The following is a 22,509-nucleotide window of genomic DNA, read 5'->3' as shown; positions in this document are numbered from 1 at the left end:
GATGGAGGGACATGAATCTGGGGGCAGAGATGGAGGGGACATGAATCTGTGGGCAGAGATGGAGGGGACATGAATCTGGGGTCAGAGATGGAGGGACATGAATCTGGGGGCAGAGATGGGGGGACTTGAATCTGGGGGCAGAGATGGAGGGACATGAATCTGGGGGCAGAGATGGAGGGATATGACATTGGGGGCAGAGATGGAGGGGACATGAATCTGTGGGCAGAGATGGAGGGGACATGGATGTGGGGGCAGAGATGGAGGGACATGAATCTGGGGGCAGATGAAGGAGAGGACATGAATCTGGGGGCAGAGATGGGGGGACATGAATCTAGGGGCAGAGATGTGGGGACATGAATCTGGGGGCAGAGATAGAGGGGACATGACATTGGGGGCAGAGATGGAGGGGACATGGATCTGGGGGCAGAAATGGAGGGGACATGAATCTGGGGGAAGAAATGGAGGGGACATGAATCTGGGGGCAGAGATGGAGGGGACATTAATCGGGGGGCAGAGATGGGGGGACATGAATCTGGGAGCAGAGATGGAGGGACATGAATCTGGGGGCAGAGATGTGGGGACATGAATCTGTGGGCAGAAATGGAGGGAACATGAATCTGGGGGCAGAGATGGAGGGGACATGAATCTGGGGGCAGATGAAGGGTGTATATGAAGCTGGGGGAGAGACGGAGGGGGGACATATAATTTACGGGTGACTGTAGGAGGATTATAACGTGTGCGGGCAAATGGAAAATTAATGAGTGGGCGTAGTCAACATAACAGTGGGTCGGGCAAAATTTCCAGCGGCGTGCAAAGCTTTTTGGTTCTTCAAAAGTTGGGAGGTATGGGTACGGGGGGCAATGGAAAGATGTTAGAAGGTGGAAGGGGGGGGGGGGGATTGTTGGGGCATTGGGTGTGCAGCACTGCGGAGAGGGAATTGGGGCAATAATATATAATATATAAGTTTTTAGCTGGAGAACTACAAAGCGCACAATGCCTCCAAAGGTATGTGTGCTTTGTATTAATAATGATGTAGACTGCTATGTTACTAGCATAGCAGCCTGTTTGGGGGTGGGACTTTCACTTTAAAGGAGTGTTCACATTGCGTTTTTGGCCTCCCTTGCCGGGATACGTTGGTAACCAGTCACAATCAGCTCCCCACTTATCCCTGCACGGAGAACTGCAGGCCCCCTCTTTTTTTTTAATGGCCAGTTCTTCGTGCAGGGATAAGTTGACAGCTGATTCTGACTGGTTACCAACGTATCCCGGCAAGGGAGGCCAAAAACGCAATGTGAATAAGCCCTGAGGATTTATTAGGAGGGCTCTTATAGATGGTGTTGGCTCTCTATAGGCGCTGTCACACGTAGCAGATTTTACCTGCAAATAGAATCTGATTAAGCCTTGTAATGCTGCTAAATAAAGGGAAATGTAATACAGAATTGGTATGACGCAAAATAAGGTAGTTTTAAAATGGCGGGGGAGGGGGGGGGCAGACACTTAGGCTGTATGGGGCCCCAAAATTCCTGATGGCGGCCCTGGTTCTACATATCTGGTTGGCACCTTTATAGGTATCCAGCACATGTGCACAATACTGTACAAGATGGAGGCTGAAGAACATATTATAGAGTTCAGGGTCTTTTGGCTGTATAGGGCCCAGGGATTTCTTATGGTGGCACTTGGCACAGTCATCTCCTTATACAGGGTCGGACTGGGGTGTCTAGGGCCCACCAGTGGAATTGTTTCTAGGGGCCCACCGCCGGGACCCTGCAGATCAGCGGCGGTACCAAGACACGACGACTAAAGGTAATAACAAGTCGGGAGCCATGCTGCTCAGCCACTATAACATGTGCACTACCTCAATGTACTGCTACACCTTGTATGGCAAATGAACAGCATGGCTCCTATAAATGCTACTATTACCTGTAGATGTTCGGTCCTGGAAAAGGCTGATCTGCATAGGTCCTGACTGTTGTATCATCGCAGATGTAATATTGATGGCTTATCCTAAGGACAGACCATCAATATTAGAAAGATGAATAAATCCTTTAGGGCTACTTCACACGGAGATACATGAACTCTGCATGTGAACATTCCGTCGCAGATGCCAGGCATCCCGTCATGGCATCCCGCTCCGGATTAGGCCCAAATGAATGGGCTGGAGCCTCGCGCCGCGCATGCTGAGACTGATTCAGCCACGGAATCTGCGGCAAGATAGGGCGGCTTGCTTCTTTTTTCCGCTACTAGCTAGCGGAAAAAAGAAGCGAGACGCTCCCACTGAAGAGCAATTGGGAGCAATTTTTGGCAGCGGATTTTGCGGCAGATTCTGCCTCAAAATCCGCTGCCAACTTCCCCGTGTGAACGAGCCCTTAAAGTGGTTGTCCAGGAATTGGAGCAACTCCTGTCCCAGGCGGAAAGTGTTAAATAAAAAACAAATAAATAAAAAAGCATACTCATCTGTCCCTGTCACTCCATTGTGCGCTGCCAGTGTCCATTCGGACTCGTGTTGGCGCCTCCTTGCTGGGAGTCCTGCACCTCATGTGATCGCTGAGACTAGTTAGGTAAAGAATTTCCAGAAATTAGACCGAACAGACACAGGCGGGGGACAACGGGGTGCTGGAGACAGGTGAGTGTACTTTTTTTTTATTTGTTTTTTTATTTTTACACCTCCCTGGCGCCCACCACGGTGATTACTCCAGTTTATAGACAACCTCTTTTAAGGGGATGTCTGGGCCAAATTTTTATGGCCACTTCACTGGTCTCCCCCAATACAGTGGTCTTTTCACTGGTCCCCCATAATGTATGGGGTACAGTGATGGGGCCATTATATTGTATGGGAGCAGTGATGAGGCTGACATCCTGTGCGGAAGGGGGATGTTAAAATGTGTGGGGCATATTAAAGGGGTTGTGCAGGGTTAATCTTTTATATGGCCTATGCTCAGAATAAGCCATAAATACCTCAAACCTCACATTGCAGAAACACAACGTCTTTGGCTAATATAGAAAAAAAAAAATACCGGTATGTGTTTTACAAAACCAGCAAAGTGAATGAAATATAATCAAATTTACCTCATCCGCAGACTGCAGGAAAAAAAGATGGGGAACAGCCACAAACTCTAAAATGCGTGCGCTTCTAAAAACATGGCTGGTTACTTTCAGCTGCACAATCGGGAGAAAGTATCGGGAAAATGCATCAAAATACAATAAAAAACGCTGTGGAAAAAATACATTAAGATTCGCTGCTATTTATTCCACAAGGTTTTTGAGCTGCGTCTCGCTGTTGGCCCTCATCCTGATCATCTCAACATACTGTGGACTAGGCAACACGTTGGCTCAGTGGTTAGCACTGCAGCACTGGAGTCCTGGGTTTGAATCCTGCCAGGAACAACATATGCAAGGAGTTTGTATGTTCTCCCTGTGTTGCGTGGATTTCCTCCCGTATTCCAAAAATACATACTGATAGGGGAAAAAAATGTACATTGTGAGCCCTGTATGGGGCTCACAATCTATGTTAAAAATATCTATCTATCTATCTATCTATCTATCTATCTCCTATCTATCTATCTATCTATCTATCTATCTATCTATCTATCTATCTATCTATCTAATGTGTACTACACTATAAGGCTAAGGCCCCATGTAGCATCCCGCAGAACAAAATGCTGAGGGAAAACTCTGTCGGCAACGCATCAGTTTTTCCCACAGCACTTATTGCAGAAACTCCAGTTTCCACTGAGGACTTTCTGCTTCCATTATACCTATAGGGAAACCGCCAGTGTTTATGTAGGTATAAGTGACATGCTGCGAGTTCCAAAACCACAACAGTTTTGGAAATTGCAGTGTGTCCACTGCATGTATTTTACTGCAATGTGTGGATGGGACTGCACACACAATATACGTACACACTTAGGCCTGGTTCACATCTGCGTTCAGTAATCCATTTGGGGAGTCCGCATGGTGACCCCCCAGAACAGACTACTGAACGCATTAGCAAGCGGTGTGCAGTGAAAGCACATGGACCCCATAGATTATAATGGAGTCCGTGTGCTTTTTGTGCGGTGTCCACACAGAACATGCGAACAGAAAAGTACTTCATGATCTACTTTCCTGTCCGCATGTTCCGTACAGAGACCGCGTGGAAAGCACACGGACTCCATTATAGTCTATGGGGTCCATGTGCTTTCACTGCACACCGCTTGCTAATGCTTTCGTAGTTCATTCGGGGGACCCCCAAGCGGACTCCCCGAACAGATTACCAAACGCAGATGTGAACCAGGCCTTATACATATACCATATATACATTATTATAGCATATATACTCACATATACATTTATATACATTCATATATATACTTATATCAATGTATGAATACTATATATACTCACATATATACATACACTCACTCCTACATATTATTATAATATACTGTATATGCATACCTGTATACAAATATACAGTACTCACACAATATACAAGACACAAACTTTAAACAAATGTACACATATACTGTATACATATTAAATAGACAGATTTTACCAAAATAATATACTCACATTTTCCAGAAGAGTGAACCATCACAGCAGACTGCTTCCAGTCTTCCCCACACGCTCCGATGACTCACTGTGAGGAGGAGGGGGAGGGAGGAAGTCCGGGCAGCACAGCAGGTCCTCACAGGAAAGCAGCAGCTCAGTGAGAGGAGTACGAGCAGCCATTATAGCTGATGCTGAAGCTGCACACGTGTCCTCCGATATATACTTTCCCTATATATTGGGAGGACACTGTGCAGCTTCAGCATCAGCTAATGGGGGCCCATGTGTGTTGAGGCAAATGCAGATGCATTGGTCAGGTGCTCGACTGGGGGCCCCTGACCAATGTATCTGCATTAGTACAATGAGGACTTAACAGTCAGGGCTCAGGGCCCACCTGGGGATTCACCGGTTCCTTGGTGGGTCAGTCCGACCCTGTCCTTATATTCAGATAAGAAGATTACTCGCCATTTCCTTCCAAAGTAGTTGCAGTTTATATTTATACAATTTCTGAAGTCAAAACTAGACATGGATGAAAACGGATGTGAACTGGGAACCTAGTAAGGAATGATGGTAATCTCCTGGGTATCTTCAATATAGAGAAGGTTGTGTCTACCGCATCAATAAACCTGAGCGCGTCTTTACCCATATTCATGTTGTGTGTGTTTATGGTGTAAGAACAGATATTTCTGAAGGATCTTTTCATATTATACAAACATGCTACATATGAATTTATACTTAAGAGACAAGATTTTATCCTGCCAGTACAAAAGTGTTTCTAAAAGAAATGTCTAGACAATGACATTAAATCATACTTACATTACCAATGGACCTTGGGGGTAATTTATCATTCTCATTACATCAGAATGGAAGAAAATGTTTCAAGTATTGCTATAAACCTGTTTTTGCACAAACATTTGCACCATTTTGCCACGTTCTACTGTCCACAGCACTAATTTTGAAAAAGAGTACGCAAAAAATTTCAACTCCTGTAGTCCGACAAATTTTGTATAATTTATGCCAAAACCTTTTGTATACTATAGCTGAATGTAGTCCAACACATAGCAGGCATAGAAACTTACCTAAGTTACGAAGAGACTGTTAGAGGGGTTGTCTGAGATCCAGACATGAAGGATACTGATGGCCGCTACAGCTTCTCGGGATGAGGAACTGAAACTCTGCTCCCATTCATCTAACTGGCCCTTGTATACAACTTCCAGTGTCTGAATCAGCTGATCAGTGCTGGGTCTTGGTGTCGGACCCCCATCAATCTGATACTGTGTATAGGTCATGAGTATCCATGATACCTGGCATTCAGGCAACCCCTTTAATGATTTAGGCTCATCTTAGTCTGGCATAGATGACATAAGACTGGTGTAGGAAGTCTGTGTAAATCTGCAGTGAGTCAGGGATCAGAGTTTTCAATGTGAATTTCTAATGAAATACACAACTATCTAGTATATTGGTGCTAGACAGCCCCAAATACCCAGGGTCATATGGCCATAGCCTCCGCCGGTGAGTATGTACTTGGACTGTGCTTGCGCTCCTGCTTATACCCAGGGCTGATTTTATACAAAATGGGGCCCTGGGCAAAATTAAAAGTGGGGCACCAAATACTGAAATATTTTACCTACCACATAGTCACATTCTGTTAATTCGATGTGCTGCAGTGCCTATCGCTGGTACTTACAAGGGGTGTTCTTAATGTCTTTTAAGGGGTTGTTTGTAAAAAAAATTTGCACAAACTTGCGAGCCTTATCTTTAAAGAGCAGGTGCACAAGCAACAAGGCATATTCCCTTCCCCACACTAAAAAATATTTATATACATACAGAGTTATCAAATAGGACCACTATACTAAGACTAAATACTGTCACGTCACCCGCTGACTGCTATTCCAACATTAAATACTGTCACGTAACCCGCTGACAGCTATACCAGGACTAAGTACTGTCACGTCACCCGCTGACTGCTATACCAGGACTAAATACTGGGGGGGGTAGAGTTGGGGGGGAGAGTGGTGGGTATGGGGGGGGTGGTTTGGGGTATAACAGTCCGTGGAGTCTCATCATCCTCTTATTTGGTGACAGCTGGACACGTATTGGGCAGCGATCGCCACAGTGGCCTCTTCTTCTCCCAGTAGGATGTAGAGTTTCCTCTTCTCGTCTGCAGATATGAAGTCTGGGATGTGGGCAGAGAGTCTTTGGTAGTAGACGGCCCTCACAGCTGAGTATTTGGTGCAGTGTAGCAGGATGTGGGTCTCGTCTTCTAGGACTCCCTGGTCACAGTGCTGGCACAGTCTGTTCTCCTGTGGCTTGTACGTCTGCCTGTATCGTTCCGTCTCTGTCTCTAGGTTGTGGGCGCTCAGTCTGTACCGGCTCAGGGTCTGTCTGTGTTTGGGGTGGGGTATTCTCTCCAGGTAGGTGGCCATGGTGTAGTCCCTTTGCAGTGACTGGTACACAGGGAGTTTCTTGGAGTTACCAAGACTAAATATTGTCATGTCACTCTCTGACTGCTATACCAGGACTAAATATTGTCACGTCACCCTCTGATTGCTATACCAGGACTAAATATTGTCATGTCACTCTCTGATTGCTATACCAGGGCTAAAAACTGTCATGTCACCCGCTGACTGCTATACCAGGACTAAATACTGTCATGTCAGTCACTTACTTCCAGATTCCCCTCTGCCCTCATAGTACAATCCACAAATAGCTGTTTTTACTGTATAATGTTCCCCTCATAGCTGCTCAACACTTCACGACTATCCAGACCCCTTTTATTTGCAGATTCACCCTCATAATGCCAGCCAACAATTAACCTCTTCCTGCCCTGCACTGTAATAGGACACTGCAGTAAGCAGGTCGTTTCTAGGAGTCATGTACTACTTACTGGTGAGTGCTGGCGCCTTTGTGATTGAATGCCATCAATCACAAACACAAGTTCCCATGTTCTCCTGTGTGAATGGATTGGCGTTCATGCTCATTGCTGTTCCATTCAAAGATTACAAGACAGATGGCAACAGGCTATGTACGGTATATCTAATCTATACATACATATACACACCTTCTAATTTAATTTTTGATATCACACATACAAATATGGAATGATTAATATTTTATTTCCCCATTAAAAAAAAAAAATAGAACAAATAAACTTGAAGTTAAGAAAACCATGTAAGTGCTAAGCAATGTCAAGTTGAGATCCAATGTTCTCATGTTATTAATGTCCAGAAAATGTTAAAGATACCATAGAAAAATAATACAGTACCTAAAACCTGCTATGTTGGTAGTTCGTGGACTAACTTGGAGAACCAGTGATCTAGATGAATGCTTCGAGAATAGGTCAATGCTTGACCACTGCTGGTTTGTATATCATCACTTTGTATTAGTGCTTGTTGCATGAGGAGATTTACACAGATTTTCCCATCTCAGCAACTTACCCCATCCAAAGCACAGGGAATATGTTGCAGATCTGTGGGGGGTCTGACCACCGGTTTACCCACCAATTATGATAAGGGGATGCTTTGCTTCCTGCTCTGAGAGAAGTGGTGGTCCGACAGGAGCAAAATATACTCCATTCGTTTCAATAGCACTGCCGGAGATAGATGGTCACTGTACTTCAGCTTTCTCTGGTGGTTCCATTGAAATGAATGTATAAATATGTTGTAGAAGTATATGAGGCTGCAAATATTTTCTATTCATTTAAATGGGTTTGTTTCTGCATCGATCAAACAAGAATGGTTTCTGAAACCTCATTCAGATAAATGTGTAGTCCTATGGTCTAATACGGGTAAAGTTTAATCATTGTATAACATTATTTGGTGGATTTTTAATATCCCTCCATGGTTTTAAAAAAAGCTCTGCTTAAAGGCCATCCTGATATTCCTGTTCACACAGCTGCTCAGTGTCACAATGTATGAGTCTAAAGAAAATTGTCTATGAACATCACATAGTACAAATATTAAGTATTTCCAATAACTGTACTATAGGAGGATAGCTCTTACTAAGACAATGTTAGGGTAAGTTCACACAGGGTTTTTTGGCAGGATTTTGAGGCCGTATCCGCCTTAAAATCCTGACCAAAAAGACGGCTCCCATTTAAATCAGTGCTTTTTTCTGCTTGTTCCACCTGAAGACACTCCCTCCCGACTAGGTCCATTCATTGGGCCTAATCCGGAGCGAAGTATGCGACTGTATGCTGCTGCAGATCACCGGCATCCAGTCGCAGCTACCCGTATTTTGGTCCGGAACCTGAGGCAGCCTCCGCCTCAGGTTCCGGATCAAAAAATCCCATGTGAACTTACCCTAACAAGCCCATCAGTAGTGCAAGCAAGACTAGATAAGGAGGTCTTTTCAGGCTCTGGGTATAAGAAAGATTATGCCCATTCACTGACAGCAGATCTTGAAAAGTTTCAGTTATACAATGGTTATGCTTTTTTTTTTATTTTTGCATAAAATTATACAATTTTTTAACAGGAGACATCACTTCAATGTTTATTCTATTTATACATTTTGGATTACTAACTGCTAACCTTAAAGAGGACCTGTCGGCAATCCTGACACGTCTATTGATAACAAGTCTAAGATAGCAAATCTGTATCATCTTTTCTTAGAATGATGCACTGAAACAAGGCAAAGTTATAGGAAAAGATGATCTAGATATCTAGAATTACTAAAAGAGACTCGGACGTCAGAATATCTAACAGGTTCTCAATCTCACATGGCACAAGATCTGGTCAGTTTTGTCTGAAATCAAAACCAAACTAAAATAGTCAACGTAGTCTAAGCTAAAGTTCCTATATACACAATTCAGTGGTGATGTCCCCAAAATCTAATTCTGAACCACTGTAAAGAAAATGTGTATATAAAGCACCACATAAAATGAAAAAGTCACAATTTATAAAGTGCAAAATACAAAAACTCTTCCACATTTATTTATCCTTTATAATTTGAGCTTTCTGGCAGAACAGATAAGGGCCTAACAGGAGAAACACTGACCAGAGCAAAGTGCCAAAATGATTTAGTGGCTGTCATCGTACCTCCCCTACAGAAATGGACACCTATCAGCACATTCTCAATGCCCCAACTGAAGAGGTTGTCAATCTATGTTAAACAATTGCAATATGTACGAAGTAGAAAAATAAAACAAGGTGTTTCATAACGTGGATAGACAGTCATGAAAAGTCACAAAAATGTGGAATATTCTTGCAGTCTGTGTATCCTTTGAATGGTCACAGTCAGTGAGTAACAACTGGCTGTGCTTGAAGAGTTCTGCTTTATTTCAGGATCTCATTCTGACGGTAAGGCCCAATACGGTTTGTATGGTGGTAGCGGCAACTGGATTTGTGGCTGATTTCCACAGTTATACTTGTATCTCCCGTGTGCTACATACAAATCAGACTCCTCTCTTCCACCCGCAATAGCATTTAGGATTTATTAAGAGCAATTCAGGATCCATATGATGGAAAATTAAGAAGTTTATGTTACTGAAATAATTTATTTTGTCTTCTTTCCTTCCTGTGTCTTCACTTTATCTCTGTAGCTGCTGTACTGAGAGTCAGTGTTGAAGAGTTTGTCCCACCATGTAAACGTTGATGCATAGTTACCTACAAAGTTCATGTGATGGAAATCGTGGAAGCGTGCCCCAGCATAGAAGGGTATGATATGCAATGGATTCAAAGGGATGTCGTAACCACTAGAAGAGAAAACAAAGTAATAACTGAATCCAGATTCTGGTAATAAAAACTCACACAATCTAAAGACTATGATTCACCCACTATCTCAAAGAGTCTGCCAGCAATTTTGACAACTAAAAACTGTTGCCAGCACTATATAGAATATGGGCAGCGCAGCGTACACACGCCAGGGATTAAGGTCTGGCAGACTGCATGACCAAGAAATCCATGTACAAATGCCCAGGGGTGGCCCCTTCACGTGTTGTGCTCGGGGCTATCTGCACTGAATGCTTCTTAACCCCTCCCCTCTAAGAGATGGCTCTAGCCATCTCCCGACTGGGTACTAGAGCTGTCCCTCTAAATATATATTTCAATATACAATGTACTGGTGTATAGAGCTATCTCTATATACCAATACATTTTGTAGGGAAAGAAATGTACTATTTAGAGAGAAACACTGCTATTGAATTTACTGAAGCTTATGCTTCTGGATTTGCATGAATCATGTTGTGGATTCAATCCCTCATCTGACCCCTAATGAAATTGAGAGATATATTATTAGTATCCACTTTACTGAGGTGAGGTTACTGTGCAGTGAATATTAATGAGCCAGCAACCGGGTGAAAATGACTATTCATTGGATGGCCAGGTCCATGTGAAAAACCTAGGTGAGTTGATATGTCTGCAACTGCAGTGTTGAGGTCATTTGCTATAAACCTGCATGTCCCAGATGGATTTCACTTTATTTTAAGGCAGTGGGAACTTAAACCAGGCAAATACTTTCCACTATCATTAGGGTCCATTCACACGGAGGAATTTGGTGTGGAATTTCAGCGCTGAAAAAAAAGCCTCCCATTGACTTCAAAGGGTTCCTTTTTCTGCTATCAGAAAAATGACCCATTGGCTTTTTTTCAGCGCTGAAATTCCAAACATAAATTCCTCACCATTTTCCTCCGTGTGAACGGACCCTTAGAGATTGTTGATGAGTCCTATGAAAATTCAATGCTGGGAATATTCTTTGCAATTATATGGTACACATGTTCCTTTATAAGGCATCATTCGATAAAACATAAATGCTGCTTACCTGTGAACATCTATTGTTTCCATAAGTCTGAATATAACCCAAGCCCACAGTAGAATGACATGATTGCAGAAGACCATAATACCAATGAAAAAACCAGCTCCCAAAATTAAGGTTTCAAGGGGGTGAGCGTACTCGGCTTGCATTCCAAATGGAGACTGTAAAAGACATAGAAAACAAATTATCAATTAACAAACACACATTAAAACCAGAATTTAATTTATAAAACAATATAATGTACTCTGATTGCACAGATGTTGCTTTAAGGGGAACCTGTGAGGTCAAAAATGCCTTCCAATACAATAATTGTGTTGCATAGAGGCCTTTAATAGGAGTAGAAGACACATAAAAACAACGCAAAGATTATCGTCTTTTTATGCATATGCAAATCAGACTACAAATAGTTCTGGTGTGGGCTTCAATTGCCAGAATTGTCTCCGCTTAATGGTTCCCTTCAGCCTCTGTCTCACGGCTGTCTATAGGTAAATCTGATGAACGAGACCACTCCATTAAAGCATTTGCAAGTCGATTTGCAGATCCATAAAAAGATGATCATCTCTGTATTGCTTCATCAGTTATGACCACACAGTTATGTTTCTGCGCCTCTTAAAGGCCTCTACATGGCATCATAGTAGACAAGTTAACACTTCAGTACTCTGCCCTCTCTATACTTACAGCAAACTCATGATGTACTTTGTGGATATATTTGTATATACGCTTATGGTGCAGGAGACGATGAAGGAAATAGTGCCAGGTATCTTCAATGACTGCGCAGCCAAAACACTGAGCGAGTAAGAAATACCTACAAGAAACGACCATATTGTTACAGAAGCAGATTTTATTACATTATTAATGTAGTTAGATCCCACCTATCCCCAGAATTGATGATAACTGTCCGATCACTCGGAGTCCCCCAACAAGTGGATTGAAGGTTGAGCATTCATGCGGCCACTCCATTCATTGTCTGACACACAGCTGAGCACTGTACTTCACTGTCTCCATTAGTCCCATAGATTTTGAAGGCAGAGGCGCTGTGCATGCTTACTCATCCAAAGTTCTCCTCACTGCAGTTAGACAGTGAGAAGACCAAGGGTTTAAGACCCCCTACTCAAGTAAGAAGTGAGGTAGAGTCGGTCATATGACCATAGTCACTATAATAATAACATTTTAGATTTGTTGAGCGTTTCTCATAACCAGTTACTTACCATCTGGGCATACTGTCCCAGTCATATGGAATGTTAAAAAATTCAGTGAAGTAGTATGTGCCACAGATCAAAGGAAGCTGAATGCAGAAGTGATTGAAAAGGAGCATTTTAAAGCACCTCCATTGGCCCTCCCATGTTTCTGGTCTGTCCTATAAGGAAAACAGAAGTCAATGTCAGATGCTGTGCGAGAAAAGTATCATGCATCCAAAATATTAATATGGTTGTGAGCAAGTTATCCCATGTGCACAGAGAATTTTTTGAGAAGTACTGCTTACACATCTGTCTCAAAGGGGAATGGGTGTGTATGGCCTCCATGAGTGCACGCATGCTAACAGCAAATGAGTAGGTGCTCCAAGTAGTGTGTGCATGTATGCTGACAGCAAATGCTTTATGTTTCCATGCCTGCATAAAACATATCTTACATCTGAATCTATGTGGAGAATGGTGGTCCCCCATGCTAAATTGCCACATCCAAGCGGAGAATAAATGGAGAGGTAGGCGTGCATATGGAGGACTCTCTAGATTTACTGTTATGCTTGCTATTTCTACATTCACTTGCTGCTTGGAAGCGACAACTGCCTCACAAGCCTGTCTCTATGTCATAAAATGTCTTAAGATACCACTTTAAATATTGATCATGTGAAATTTCCCAGATATCCTGTCCCACTGTAGAACACTACAATCAGCCTTTATCTTTACCATCTCCCTACACATAGATGGTGGATCACAGTGGGTGCCATAGCCAAAGGGTCTTTGCTGTTTTACAATTGTGACCATAGCACCTGGTTATTTTCTGGTATTGTCAGTTTCTTAGAAACAAACACTGTTATCTGCTGCAAAATTGTGTTATTATGGATACTATGACTTTATTTGGGTTATTTTTTACTATTTATCTGTTAATTAAACAATATTGTGAATGTTGATAACTTAAATAGGGCTCTCGTTCTGGAGCTGAGTGGGCACCATGACCGCTGAATTTCTGCTCTTCATAGATAGATAGATATGTATAGTATTGCAATCTATGACATAAACAATATACTGACTGTGGGTTTAGTTACTGTAATTCGGAAACGAAGGAAGGGGTTAAAAATGTTTATATTTGAGTTTTTGTTAAAATGTACCGTATAAAAGAAAATTTAATACATGAAAATTTTAATCGGCCCACTTTACCTACAATACATATAAACAAAAGCAAAGAAAACAAACATGGTCTATCAAACTATAACTACATTTATCATATATGATGAACACTAGCGTGGAAAAAAGAAAAAAAAAGTTGAAACTGGCATATTGACATTTTTTTTCAGTGTTTTACCTCCTATAAAAAATATAAAGAAAATGTAATCAAAAAGTTCTATGTATTTATGCATCCAATAATGTAACTCCCATTTTATTGTATTTGCTATGTGCTCAGGCCTAATGTAAAGATGTAGCATTTACTGGGGGAGGGTCACTTTAAATGGCTGTATCTCCGGGTTAGAAAAATGTTTTTTGACAGCACATGAAACCAGAGACACAGCTTGAATTGACCAAATGCTACAGCTCTACCTACTTACAATACAAATGTGTATGGATTTCCCTGGTAACAGCTCAGGTACAGAGTTACTAGAGAGAATTTTGGAGCCTGTTTTAGATTAAAAAGAAGTTAGATTGGTGAACCAACAATGTCCCGACATAATAGCAAAAAAAAAAAAATGAAATAAAATGGGAGTTCCATTTCAACGGAGAAGCCACACCTTCTTATGTAACATGAACAGTATAGAGTACATACCTGTTGGATTTTGAACCTTTGCATGAAAGGTATGAACTGAAATAGAAAACCAGGTAAACAGAAGAGGAAATAGATGAACTCATGAACAATAAGGGATCCCCATGTTGCAATCTGGAACTTGGTGTAGTTGTCTAGCATGTAGGTCCAGGCATACTTAAACGGTCCTTGCAGAGGATTGTCTGGTAGGAGAGAGTCAATGTACTCCACAGCAAGATATGCTGAGCTAAGAACACTGTCGTTGGAGGCCATTTCTGGTTGTTAGTGCATGGAGATTGACAGACAGGTGTAGATTCCAGGGGTCCTGCAATAGGCAGAGAATAGAAAGTTCATTATTGTGAATGTGCAAAGATTTTATCATGGAGGATTGTGACAAGGCAAAAATTCTAGCAATGAACATGATGAGATGTGATATAAACCAGTTAAGTCTATAGGTGACTTGTATTCGTAGCTGATCCTACACTAGCAGTCAGAGTTTAGGCCTCATTTGCACACTTATGACGAGAGTGAAATTTTACAACAAAATTTCAAGCCAATTTGTATGTGGATGTTATATTTCTGATAACACACCCCACTAGACAATGCTGTGACTTAAAGGGGCTATCCACTAATGATACCACAGGATTGGGGATAAGTGGCTGACCTCATGCAATCCAGCCGACTCCAGCAAACACAAAAACAGGGGTTCACAAGTGCCCCATGTGACTAGAGCAGCGGTGTCTGAAGGGGATTGCCACTAGAAGACCACTGCAGAAATAAATACAGTAAATGTGATTACACAAAGCATGTCCTCGCCTTATTGATATCACATAGACTTTAGGCCCTGTTCACACAGTCTGGATGTGATGAGGCTTTTAGTGAGACCCCATACTGGAATCAGTATTCGGCACGCCTCCTAAGCAAGTGCAAGGAGTCTACAAGCAGCCCTCTCTATGATGTTATATAAGCAGTATGCTCAGTCACCCGGTGGACTGCACCCACAAATACCAGCTGTGAGTGAAAGTAATCCTGGCGCAAACCTTCAAATGCACAACTACAGGAAAGATCCAACGTCAAATCTCTTGACGCCAGTCCTGTAGATAATGCAGTAAATGTATTAAGCCCGATGCATAGTGTTCCAGTCTTATTATAGAGGGTGCTGGTGTAAGGTGTGAGAGAAGTATTAAGAGGCCCTATAGGCAAATTCCTCAGACGTGGCCGTGTGCTAAAGCCTTGTACACATGGCCAAGTTTCCACAATGGATTTTCTTGGGAATCTGTGGGAAAAATGCGGATTTTGTTGCACATTTATCCTGAATTATAGGGTGAAAATCCACAGAAGAAATAAAATACCCAAAATGCACATCAATTTCTATACAGATTTCTGTGATTGATGAAAATCTCATTTACTTTGCTAAAACTGTAATGCACCGAGGACTTCACACCCAACGTGTCTGATATGTGTGAACAGACCCTAAATGGGGGAAACAGATGTGACTGGTGAACCACAGAAGTGCAGCTGCGCCTTCCCATAGACTGCACTCATCCTCAAAATATACACCGACCCATCAAATGATGAAAGATGGCAAAGTAACTGCCAAGTGTGAACAAGGTATAACCACCATACACTGTGACATGTGAACTTGGCCTCACACCTACACATTCAAAGGCTGCTATACCTTATACAGTACGGCCAGCCATATGTTATACAACACATAAAAGCACATATATACTATAATATATATATATTATATATATACACACACACACACTGGTGATATATATACACACTGATGATATATATACCGGTATGATATCTATCTATCCATCCATCCAAATACCTTCACCTCTATATATTAGAATACTGTGTGCAATGTTTTCTATGCACACATACACCTGTTCTCCATTCATATACATACATATATAATCCATACACTAGATGTATAGGCGCTCACCTCTCCCAGGTTACAGCCGTCTAGCAGGGCTCTATAGACGTGACTCTCTTTATATCTTCCTCTCTTCAGCACCGGGACAGTGAAGTCCCAGCTGTCACGCAAACACCGAGCGATCCCTTTTTTGAACTCTGATTGGCTGCTCTTACTACGAACTACATACGTCACTGAGCGGCTTGGGTTCTGATTGGTTAGCGGCATGGAGTGAGCCTAGGCAGACTTTCCCTGCTAGCCAATCTTTAGCCGCTGCTCGCTGTGTTCGCCACACCGTTGTCACGCCCCCAGTCAGATGTTACGTATCTACCTGAGAGAGGAGGGTGCGCTACAGGGGCGGGACATGGCCGCACGGTCACTATGGTTACAGTTTTATTATTTAAGAAGGCGGGAAGCTTGCGACTTCCGGGTATATTGGGTAGTCACGTACCTGGCGTGTTATGGCTATACATGCACGCTAATAAGACCTTACATTATTCCTTAGTGAGTAGCAGTATAGCCACAGCTGAGATGACCAGGCTGCCTGTCCTACCTGCAGAGTTGCAATGACGTAATAATGGTAATAAAGAAGAAGACTATGGCTTATGGCTGCTTCAGTTCAATTTAAAGAGGACCTTCCACCACCTCCAGGTCTTCACATCCTCTAATAGTCGCTGCTCAGCTGATTCTGGCTTATGCTAGGTTCACGACTGCATTCAGGTTTCAGTTCTTTGGCTCCACTTGGGGATTGGAAGAACAGAAACCCAGTCTGTTTAAAGGGGCTCTGTCAGCAAAATCATGCTGATAGAGCCCCACACATGTGTGAATAGCCTTTAAAAAGGCTATTCAGGCACCGCTAAAGTTATATTAAACTACCCCCCAGTTTTAAAATAATACCCTAAAAAAGAATGTGATCTACTTAAGCATCGTGCACGCTGGGCGGGCTTTCAGGGTGCGCCGTCTTCTTCATCCACGCCTCCTCTTCCTCCGATGTCCTCGGGTCCCGTCTTCCTCCGGCGCTCGCGAACTGACATTGATAAAAAAAAAAAAATGGGCTGAGCGCATGCGCAGTATCCATAGTAGAAGCCACATGTCCCCCCTTCCATCTCTGCCCCCAGATTCATGTCCTCTCCATCTCTGCCCCCAGTGTCATGCCGTCCCCTCCTTCATTTGCCCCCAGTTTCACGTTCCACCTCAGTGTACACATTAAACTTACCTTCTCCTAGCTCCCCCGCTGCTCTCTCCGCACCTCTCTCTCTCGCGCACAGTTGTAGGCGTGATGTGACGTCATCACATCACGCTTACACAGCCACTAGTTGGAGCGCCGCGGTAAAGCAAGGAGCTGAGCTATGACAGCTCCTTGCTTTACTGAGCTATGATAGCTCCTTGCTTTACTGAGCTATGACAGCTCCTTGCTTTAGTCGCGTCAGTTGTCAACTCAGATCTGCGTCCGGAAGACACAGATCTGAGTTGAGTGCGTGGCTATTCTGGCTAAGCGGCCGCTCACCTATTGCAGCCGCCCACGTGCGCACGCTATTTGGAACACTGATAACAGGGTATAATGTGTGTATTGTATTGGACTAAAACACACATCCGCTCACAGGCTTGCATCCAAATTGTACACAAAGCTATGTATAGGAGGTAGTCTGACTGGGGATACATTTTGTCTAGGGACTCCAGCTGGTGTATTCCCCTATTGAATGACGACCATAGCAGGAACCCATACACACCACACAACCAGGATGACACCGATTGTCATCAGTACCGCCAGTAGCCTGCAGGAGCCATTACCTATAGAGGAACTTCATGCACGGAGGGTTGTTTTATGTTTACTATCCTGGATATAGGGGATGTGAAACTCCATAAAGCAAGAAAAGTGTCTGTGTGGGTATGAGTCGTTCTGAGTCATGCATGATGTTAAGGAGGCTGCCCTCTATAGGGTGGCGTACAGAGTGCACTGTTCTCCTAATTACATCCTGGAGAATAGATTTGCATATTTTTTACCCAGAATCCCTAGTGGAGCAGGAATGATTTGTAAGTCTCCGTACTGCCTATGTAGGCAAACACTCTCCCTGATGTGTACGATTATCCCCTGACCCTGGTATGAAAATAGTAATAAATAGAATTTAGGCAGACTACAAGGACAAACTTAGTTATTATATTATCATAAAAAGGATTGTCCAGTGGACAAAGTATTGGGATTATGGTTTCACCTGCACAGTTTAGCGCTTGTCGGATCTGCTTACTTATTGGTGATGGAGGAAGAATTAAGGATGCAGTCACCATATAAGCCTCTCTCGAGTACAAAACTGGCTTGATGACTACAGAACCCTTACAGTCTCACGCACCAACCTAACCATGGGTCAAATACACACAGACTACCTGCTTCCTATTGGCAAACATGATTTCCCTTCCCTCCCCCAGCAGTATAATAATGGGGTATTTCTACCCCTGTGTGCTGGTAGGACAGAATGGAATTTTTTATTGAACAAATAAACATTAACCCCCTAACGCCCTCAATGTAAGGAAGAAAGTACCAACCTATTAATGTGTGGGTTTTTTTCTGTCCTGTGCTGGTGGAACAGTTGGAATGAAGGTTTTTCTTTCTCTATATTGAGTATCAGAGATTTTATCCTGTAGTACTTATGGCTCCTCACTCCTGCTTTTATTTTCCTTTTAGGACCCTTTTTTCTCCAATGCTCAAGTCTATCTTCTTCATTTAATGAAGATGAAAAAATGAACTATTTCTCCTGCAGAACTTACATGTAGAACGGGACCTACGGTGTCGGAGTTCATCTACGGTTAATTGGGGCTTGTTCAGGGTTGTGCATTGCTGGGATCGCAATGCACGGTGTCTCTCTCCTTGCTCTTGCACTACAATTCCTCTTCTCCAGCTTTCCTGTGAGGGACACCAGAGTTGATGCGTGGTGCCCGTCGGCTGGCTCCATAAGTCTCAAACCCACACCTTTGTTAAAGGGAACGCTCCCTTTGTATATTTTCCGTTCCTCCATGGGTTTTGGAGAGATTAGGGTTTTTTTATCGTCTTTCTTTTTATACAGTTGGAAGAAATTGTGCAGGTTACTTTTTACAGTCATAAAATTTATAAAGTTTAAAAAAAAAAAAAACGTTTTAGCAGTAGGATTCACATTCTGTGGCTGTGCATCTCTTGCTTGTTATTCTATCCCTTGTACTTGAGTTAAAGGGATCCTATCATTAAAACACAATTTTTTCTGGTTCATATGTAGCTATTCTTTGCCTACCTTTAGATATCTTCTCGGTGTCACCGTTTGGTATATTATTCGGTTTTCGTCGGTATGAGTTCTCTCGCAGCACTGGGGGTGGGCCCCAGCGCTCAAACAGCACTGGGGTCGTCCCCAATGCTGCAAGAGAAATCTCCAGCGTCGCCTCTATCTTCTTCAGGAACGGCCTTCTCTGCACGTCTTCTTCTGGAGCTGGGTTCAAACTTCTAGGCCTCGGGCAGAGTAGACTGCGCATGCCTACAGGCCACAAGAAAATGGCCGCTTACGTACTTTGTAAGCGGCCATTTTTCTTATGGCTGCGGGCAAGCGCAGTCGGCTCTGCCTGAGGCCTAGAAGTTTGAACCCAGCTCCAGAAGAAGACGTGTGAAGAGGCCATTGCTGAAGAAGATGGAAGCGGCGATAGAGATTTCTCTCGTAGCATTGGAGACTCCCTCCGTGCTGTTTGAGCGCTGGGGCCCGCCCCCAGTGCTGCAAGAGAGCTAATTTGCATACCGATGAAAACTAGGATTTCTACGGAACGGCGGCGTGGAGAAGACATCTAAAGTTAGGAGAATAGCCTTTCTTAAGGCTATTCCTACATGTTAACCAGAAAAAATTGTGTTTTAATGATAGGATCCCTTTAAGGTAGATTATTAATTAGCTTTTTTTGCAGTTGTTTGTATAAGGTTTTAAGCTAACTTTTCTTGTGTTTATTTTTTATGTCTTCTCTTGCGTCTGGCAGTGACAAATCTTTCAGGCGTAAGTCTGCGTCCAAACGCAAACATTTGACTTGTCGGTCCTGTGAAATCCCTCTGCCTGACAGCTATGAATTCAATATGTGCCACCAATGCTGCCCAGAGGAAACCTCTGAGGAACCAACTATCAGAGATATGGTTATTTGGGTCAAGGAATATGTCCAGGACACCATGAAGGACTTGAATGAGTCCTTAATTCATTTGTCTAAGCAGCCCAGACACAGTGAGGCATCCGCTTCAGTCATACAATCTAATGAGGAGTTCATGATTGTTGATGAAGCTAATTCTTCATCTGCAGATTCAGATATGAATATAGCGAAATTGCTTTTTCCTCTGGAGAAAATTCATAGATTATTGAAGCCCATCAGGTCAGAGGACCATGATGTTGACTGTGGGGAAGCCTGTAGTTCCAACTCTAGGGGCCTAGGACCTTTAAAGTGGACAACATGCTTAAAAGAACTATGTTATCCAAGAAGTGTGTTATCCAAGAGATTCAGACACCATTCTCGATATCTGAGGACCAGTTTGGGACTTGCGGTCCGCTGCCTAAAGTTGCCACGGCAGTCGCCAAATTGTCCAGGAGAACATTTGTACCCTCTGAAGATGGGTCTAACCTTCAGGATCCAATGGTCAGCTGAGTGTTTCCTAAGGAAAGTGTACACGGCTTCCTCTGTACAGCGCTTAATTGGTATTGCTACTAGTGAGGTAGCCAGAAAGCTGTGCTCCAACCTCTCTTCATTAAAGAGAGATAATGATTCAGGGGTCTCCCAAGACAAATTATTATCCATTTTCAAGGATATAGCCCGTGTAACGGATTACCTCAAAGAAGCCTCTATTCACCAGGTGAAGTTATCTGCCAAAGCTATGGCCTTGTCTACGGCTGCCCATCACCCTCTATGGTTAAAATCTTGAATGGCGCATAATGCTTCAAAACGTAATATTTGTGGGTTGCCATATGAACCGGACAAGTTTTTTGAGCAGGAGCTCGATAAGATTGTGGAAGGACTGGTGGACAAAAAAGGAAAATCCCTTCAAAAGTCCTTTCATGGACAGGGCAGACAGCATTGCAAAGGACAGTTTGCTCAAAGACCATGACCTTCCCAGAGAGGGAATCCCAACCATCATTTCTCCCATGACGACAGGAAAGTTAGAAAGTCAGATTTCTGACTACTACCTGCTTCCTCCTCCAAGACATGAAGTTCCTGTGGGAGGACCTCTTTCCTTTTTTCTACAGTTCTGGGAAAAATGTGTAAATTATAATGATCATCTCCGTAGTCCCAACATCAGCACAGTACTGGTGTATATATGCCCCTGTGTGGTGGTAGGACATAATGGAATTTTTAATAAACAAATGGTTAAAAATTAACCCTTCCCCCCAATGTGTAGTTATAAATTAGAAAAAAAAATACATAACAGAGCCTTGTGCTGCTGTTGGGACTAAGGGAAAACAGATGAACGTCATAATCTAAACTTTCCTTCCGTCCCACCAGGAGCACAATACTTGGGATCTAGTAAGAAGAACCCCTAGGGAGGGCTCTGTTGAAGAATAGAACTTAAAATGGAATGGACAAAGGAAGTGGCCTCCGTATCGTGGGTGTTAAATGTATTATAATTTGCAAAGGTATGGAGAAAACTACAGGAAGCTGCAGAGTACCTTTCTGCCCAGGAGGAAAGTCAAGTTTATGGCTTCCTTAATCCAGCAGACCATGGAGGCCTTAGAAGCCTTGAGCCCTTTATTCTTCCCAGCAAAAGTAAAAAAAAAAAAAAGTCTCTCTAACCAGCTAAAGAGCAGAGATCTCTAAATATAAAATCTGAGACATCTGACAATATCCAGGCAATGAAGTTTAACTTCCTCTGGGGTTGACAGACTAGGATAGAAGAGTGGTAAAGAAATAACTTTGTTCAAATTAGAATATGAGGGTTCCCCAACTCCCATAGCAGAGGTTACGGCCAATAGGAACACTGTTTGTAGTGTAAGAAATTTAACATCAACCTATTCTAGAGGTTCAAAGGGGGATCACATAATTCCTTAAGGCTCAGGCCCCACTTTCCGGAAATGCAGCTTTTTTTTTTTTTTGCAAAATTTGCAGCAGTTTTTTGAGCCAAAGTCAGGAGTGGACTGAGCAGAAGGTAGAAGTATAAGGACTTTCTATATATGTCCCATTCCTTTTGCAGCCACTATTGATTTTGGCTCAAAAAACAGCAACAAAATCTGCATTTCCGTAACATGGGGCCCCAGCCTAAAACTGTAGACAAATCCCAATGGAGAATTGGATGGGTAACAGGTGTTCTGACCTGCATGCACCCTTAAAAAAAACTTTTAACCTTACCTAAGCAGGCCGACTAGGCTGCAAACTGG

General features: G+C 42.9%; 1 protein-coding gene across 1 annotated transcript; it reads right to left on the bottom strand.

Moving 5' to 3' along the window:
• Positions 1–9,241: 9,241 nt before the first annotated feature.
• Positions 9,242–16,279, bottom strand: MSMO1 (methylsterol monooxygenase 1). The gene is made up of 6 exons (XM_075257982.1): positions 16,187–16,279; positions 14,257–14,557; positions 12,486–12,634; positions 11,956–12,082; positions 11,284–11,438; positions 9,242–10,219 (listed from the first exon to the last, which is right to left on the bottom strand). Exons 2-6 carry the CDS (start codon positions 14,503–14,505, stop codon positions 10,021–10,023), a joined length of 879 nt encoding a protein of 292 aa, XP_075114083.1. The 5' UTR covers positions 14,506–14,557; positions 16,187–16,279; the 3' UTR covers positions 9,242–10,020.
• Between the last annotated feature and the right edge of the window lie 6,230 nt (positions 16,280–22,509).

This window comes from Leptodactylus fuscus, chromosome 1 (genome assembly GCF_031893055.1).
Source record: "Leptodactylus fuscus isolate aLepFus1 chromosome 1, aLepFus1.hap2, whole genome shotgun sequence".
Classification (NCBI taxonomy): domain Eukaryota; kingdom Metazoa; phylum Chordata; class Amphibia; order Anura; family Leptodactylidae; genus Leptodactylus; species Leptodactylus fuscus.
This window is presented reverse-complemented; position numbering and strand designations above follow the sequence as displayed.

What these genes read in the sequence shown, in the direction of transcription:
- MSMO1 (XM_075257982.1), bottom strand. Translation starts at nt 14,505, where the DNA reads ATGGCCTCCAACGACAGTGTTCTTAGCTCAGCATATCTTGCTGTGGAG. An exon ending in TGGGACAGTATGCCCAGATG is followed by an intron (nt 12,083 to 12,485) that starts GTAAGTAACTGG and finishes CGTTTCTTGTAG; the next exon opens with GTATTTCTTACTCGCTCAGT. An exon ending in GAAACAATAGATGTTCACAG is followed by an intron (nt 10,220 to 11,283) that starts GTAAGCAGCATT and finishes TTTCTCTTCTAG; the next exon opens with TGGTTACGACATCCCTTTGA.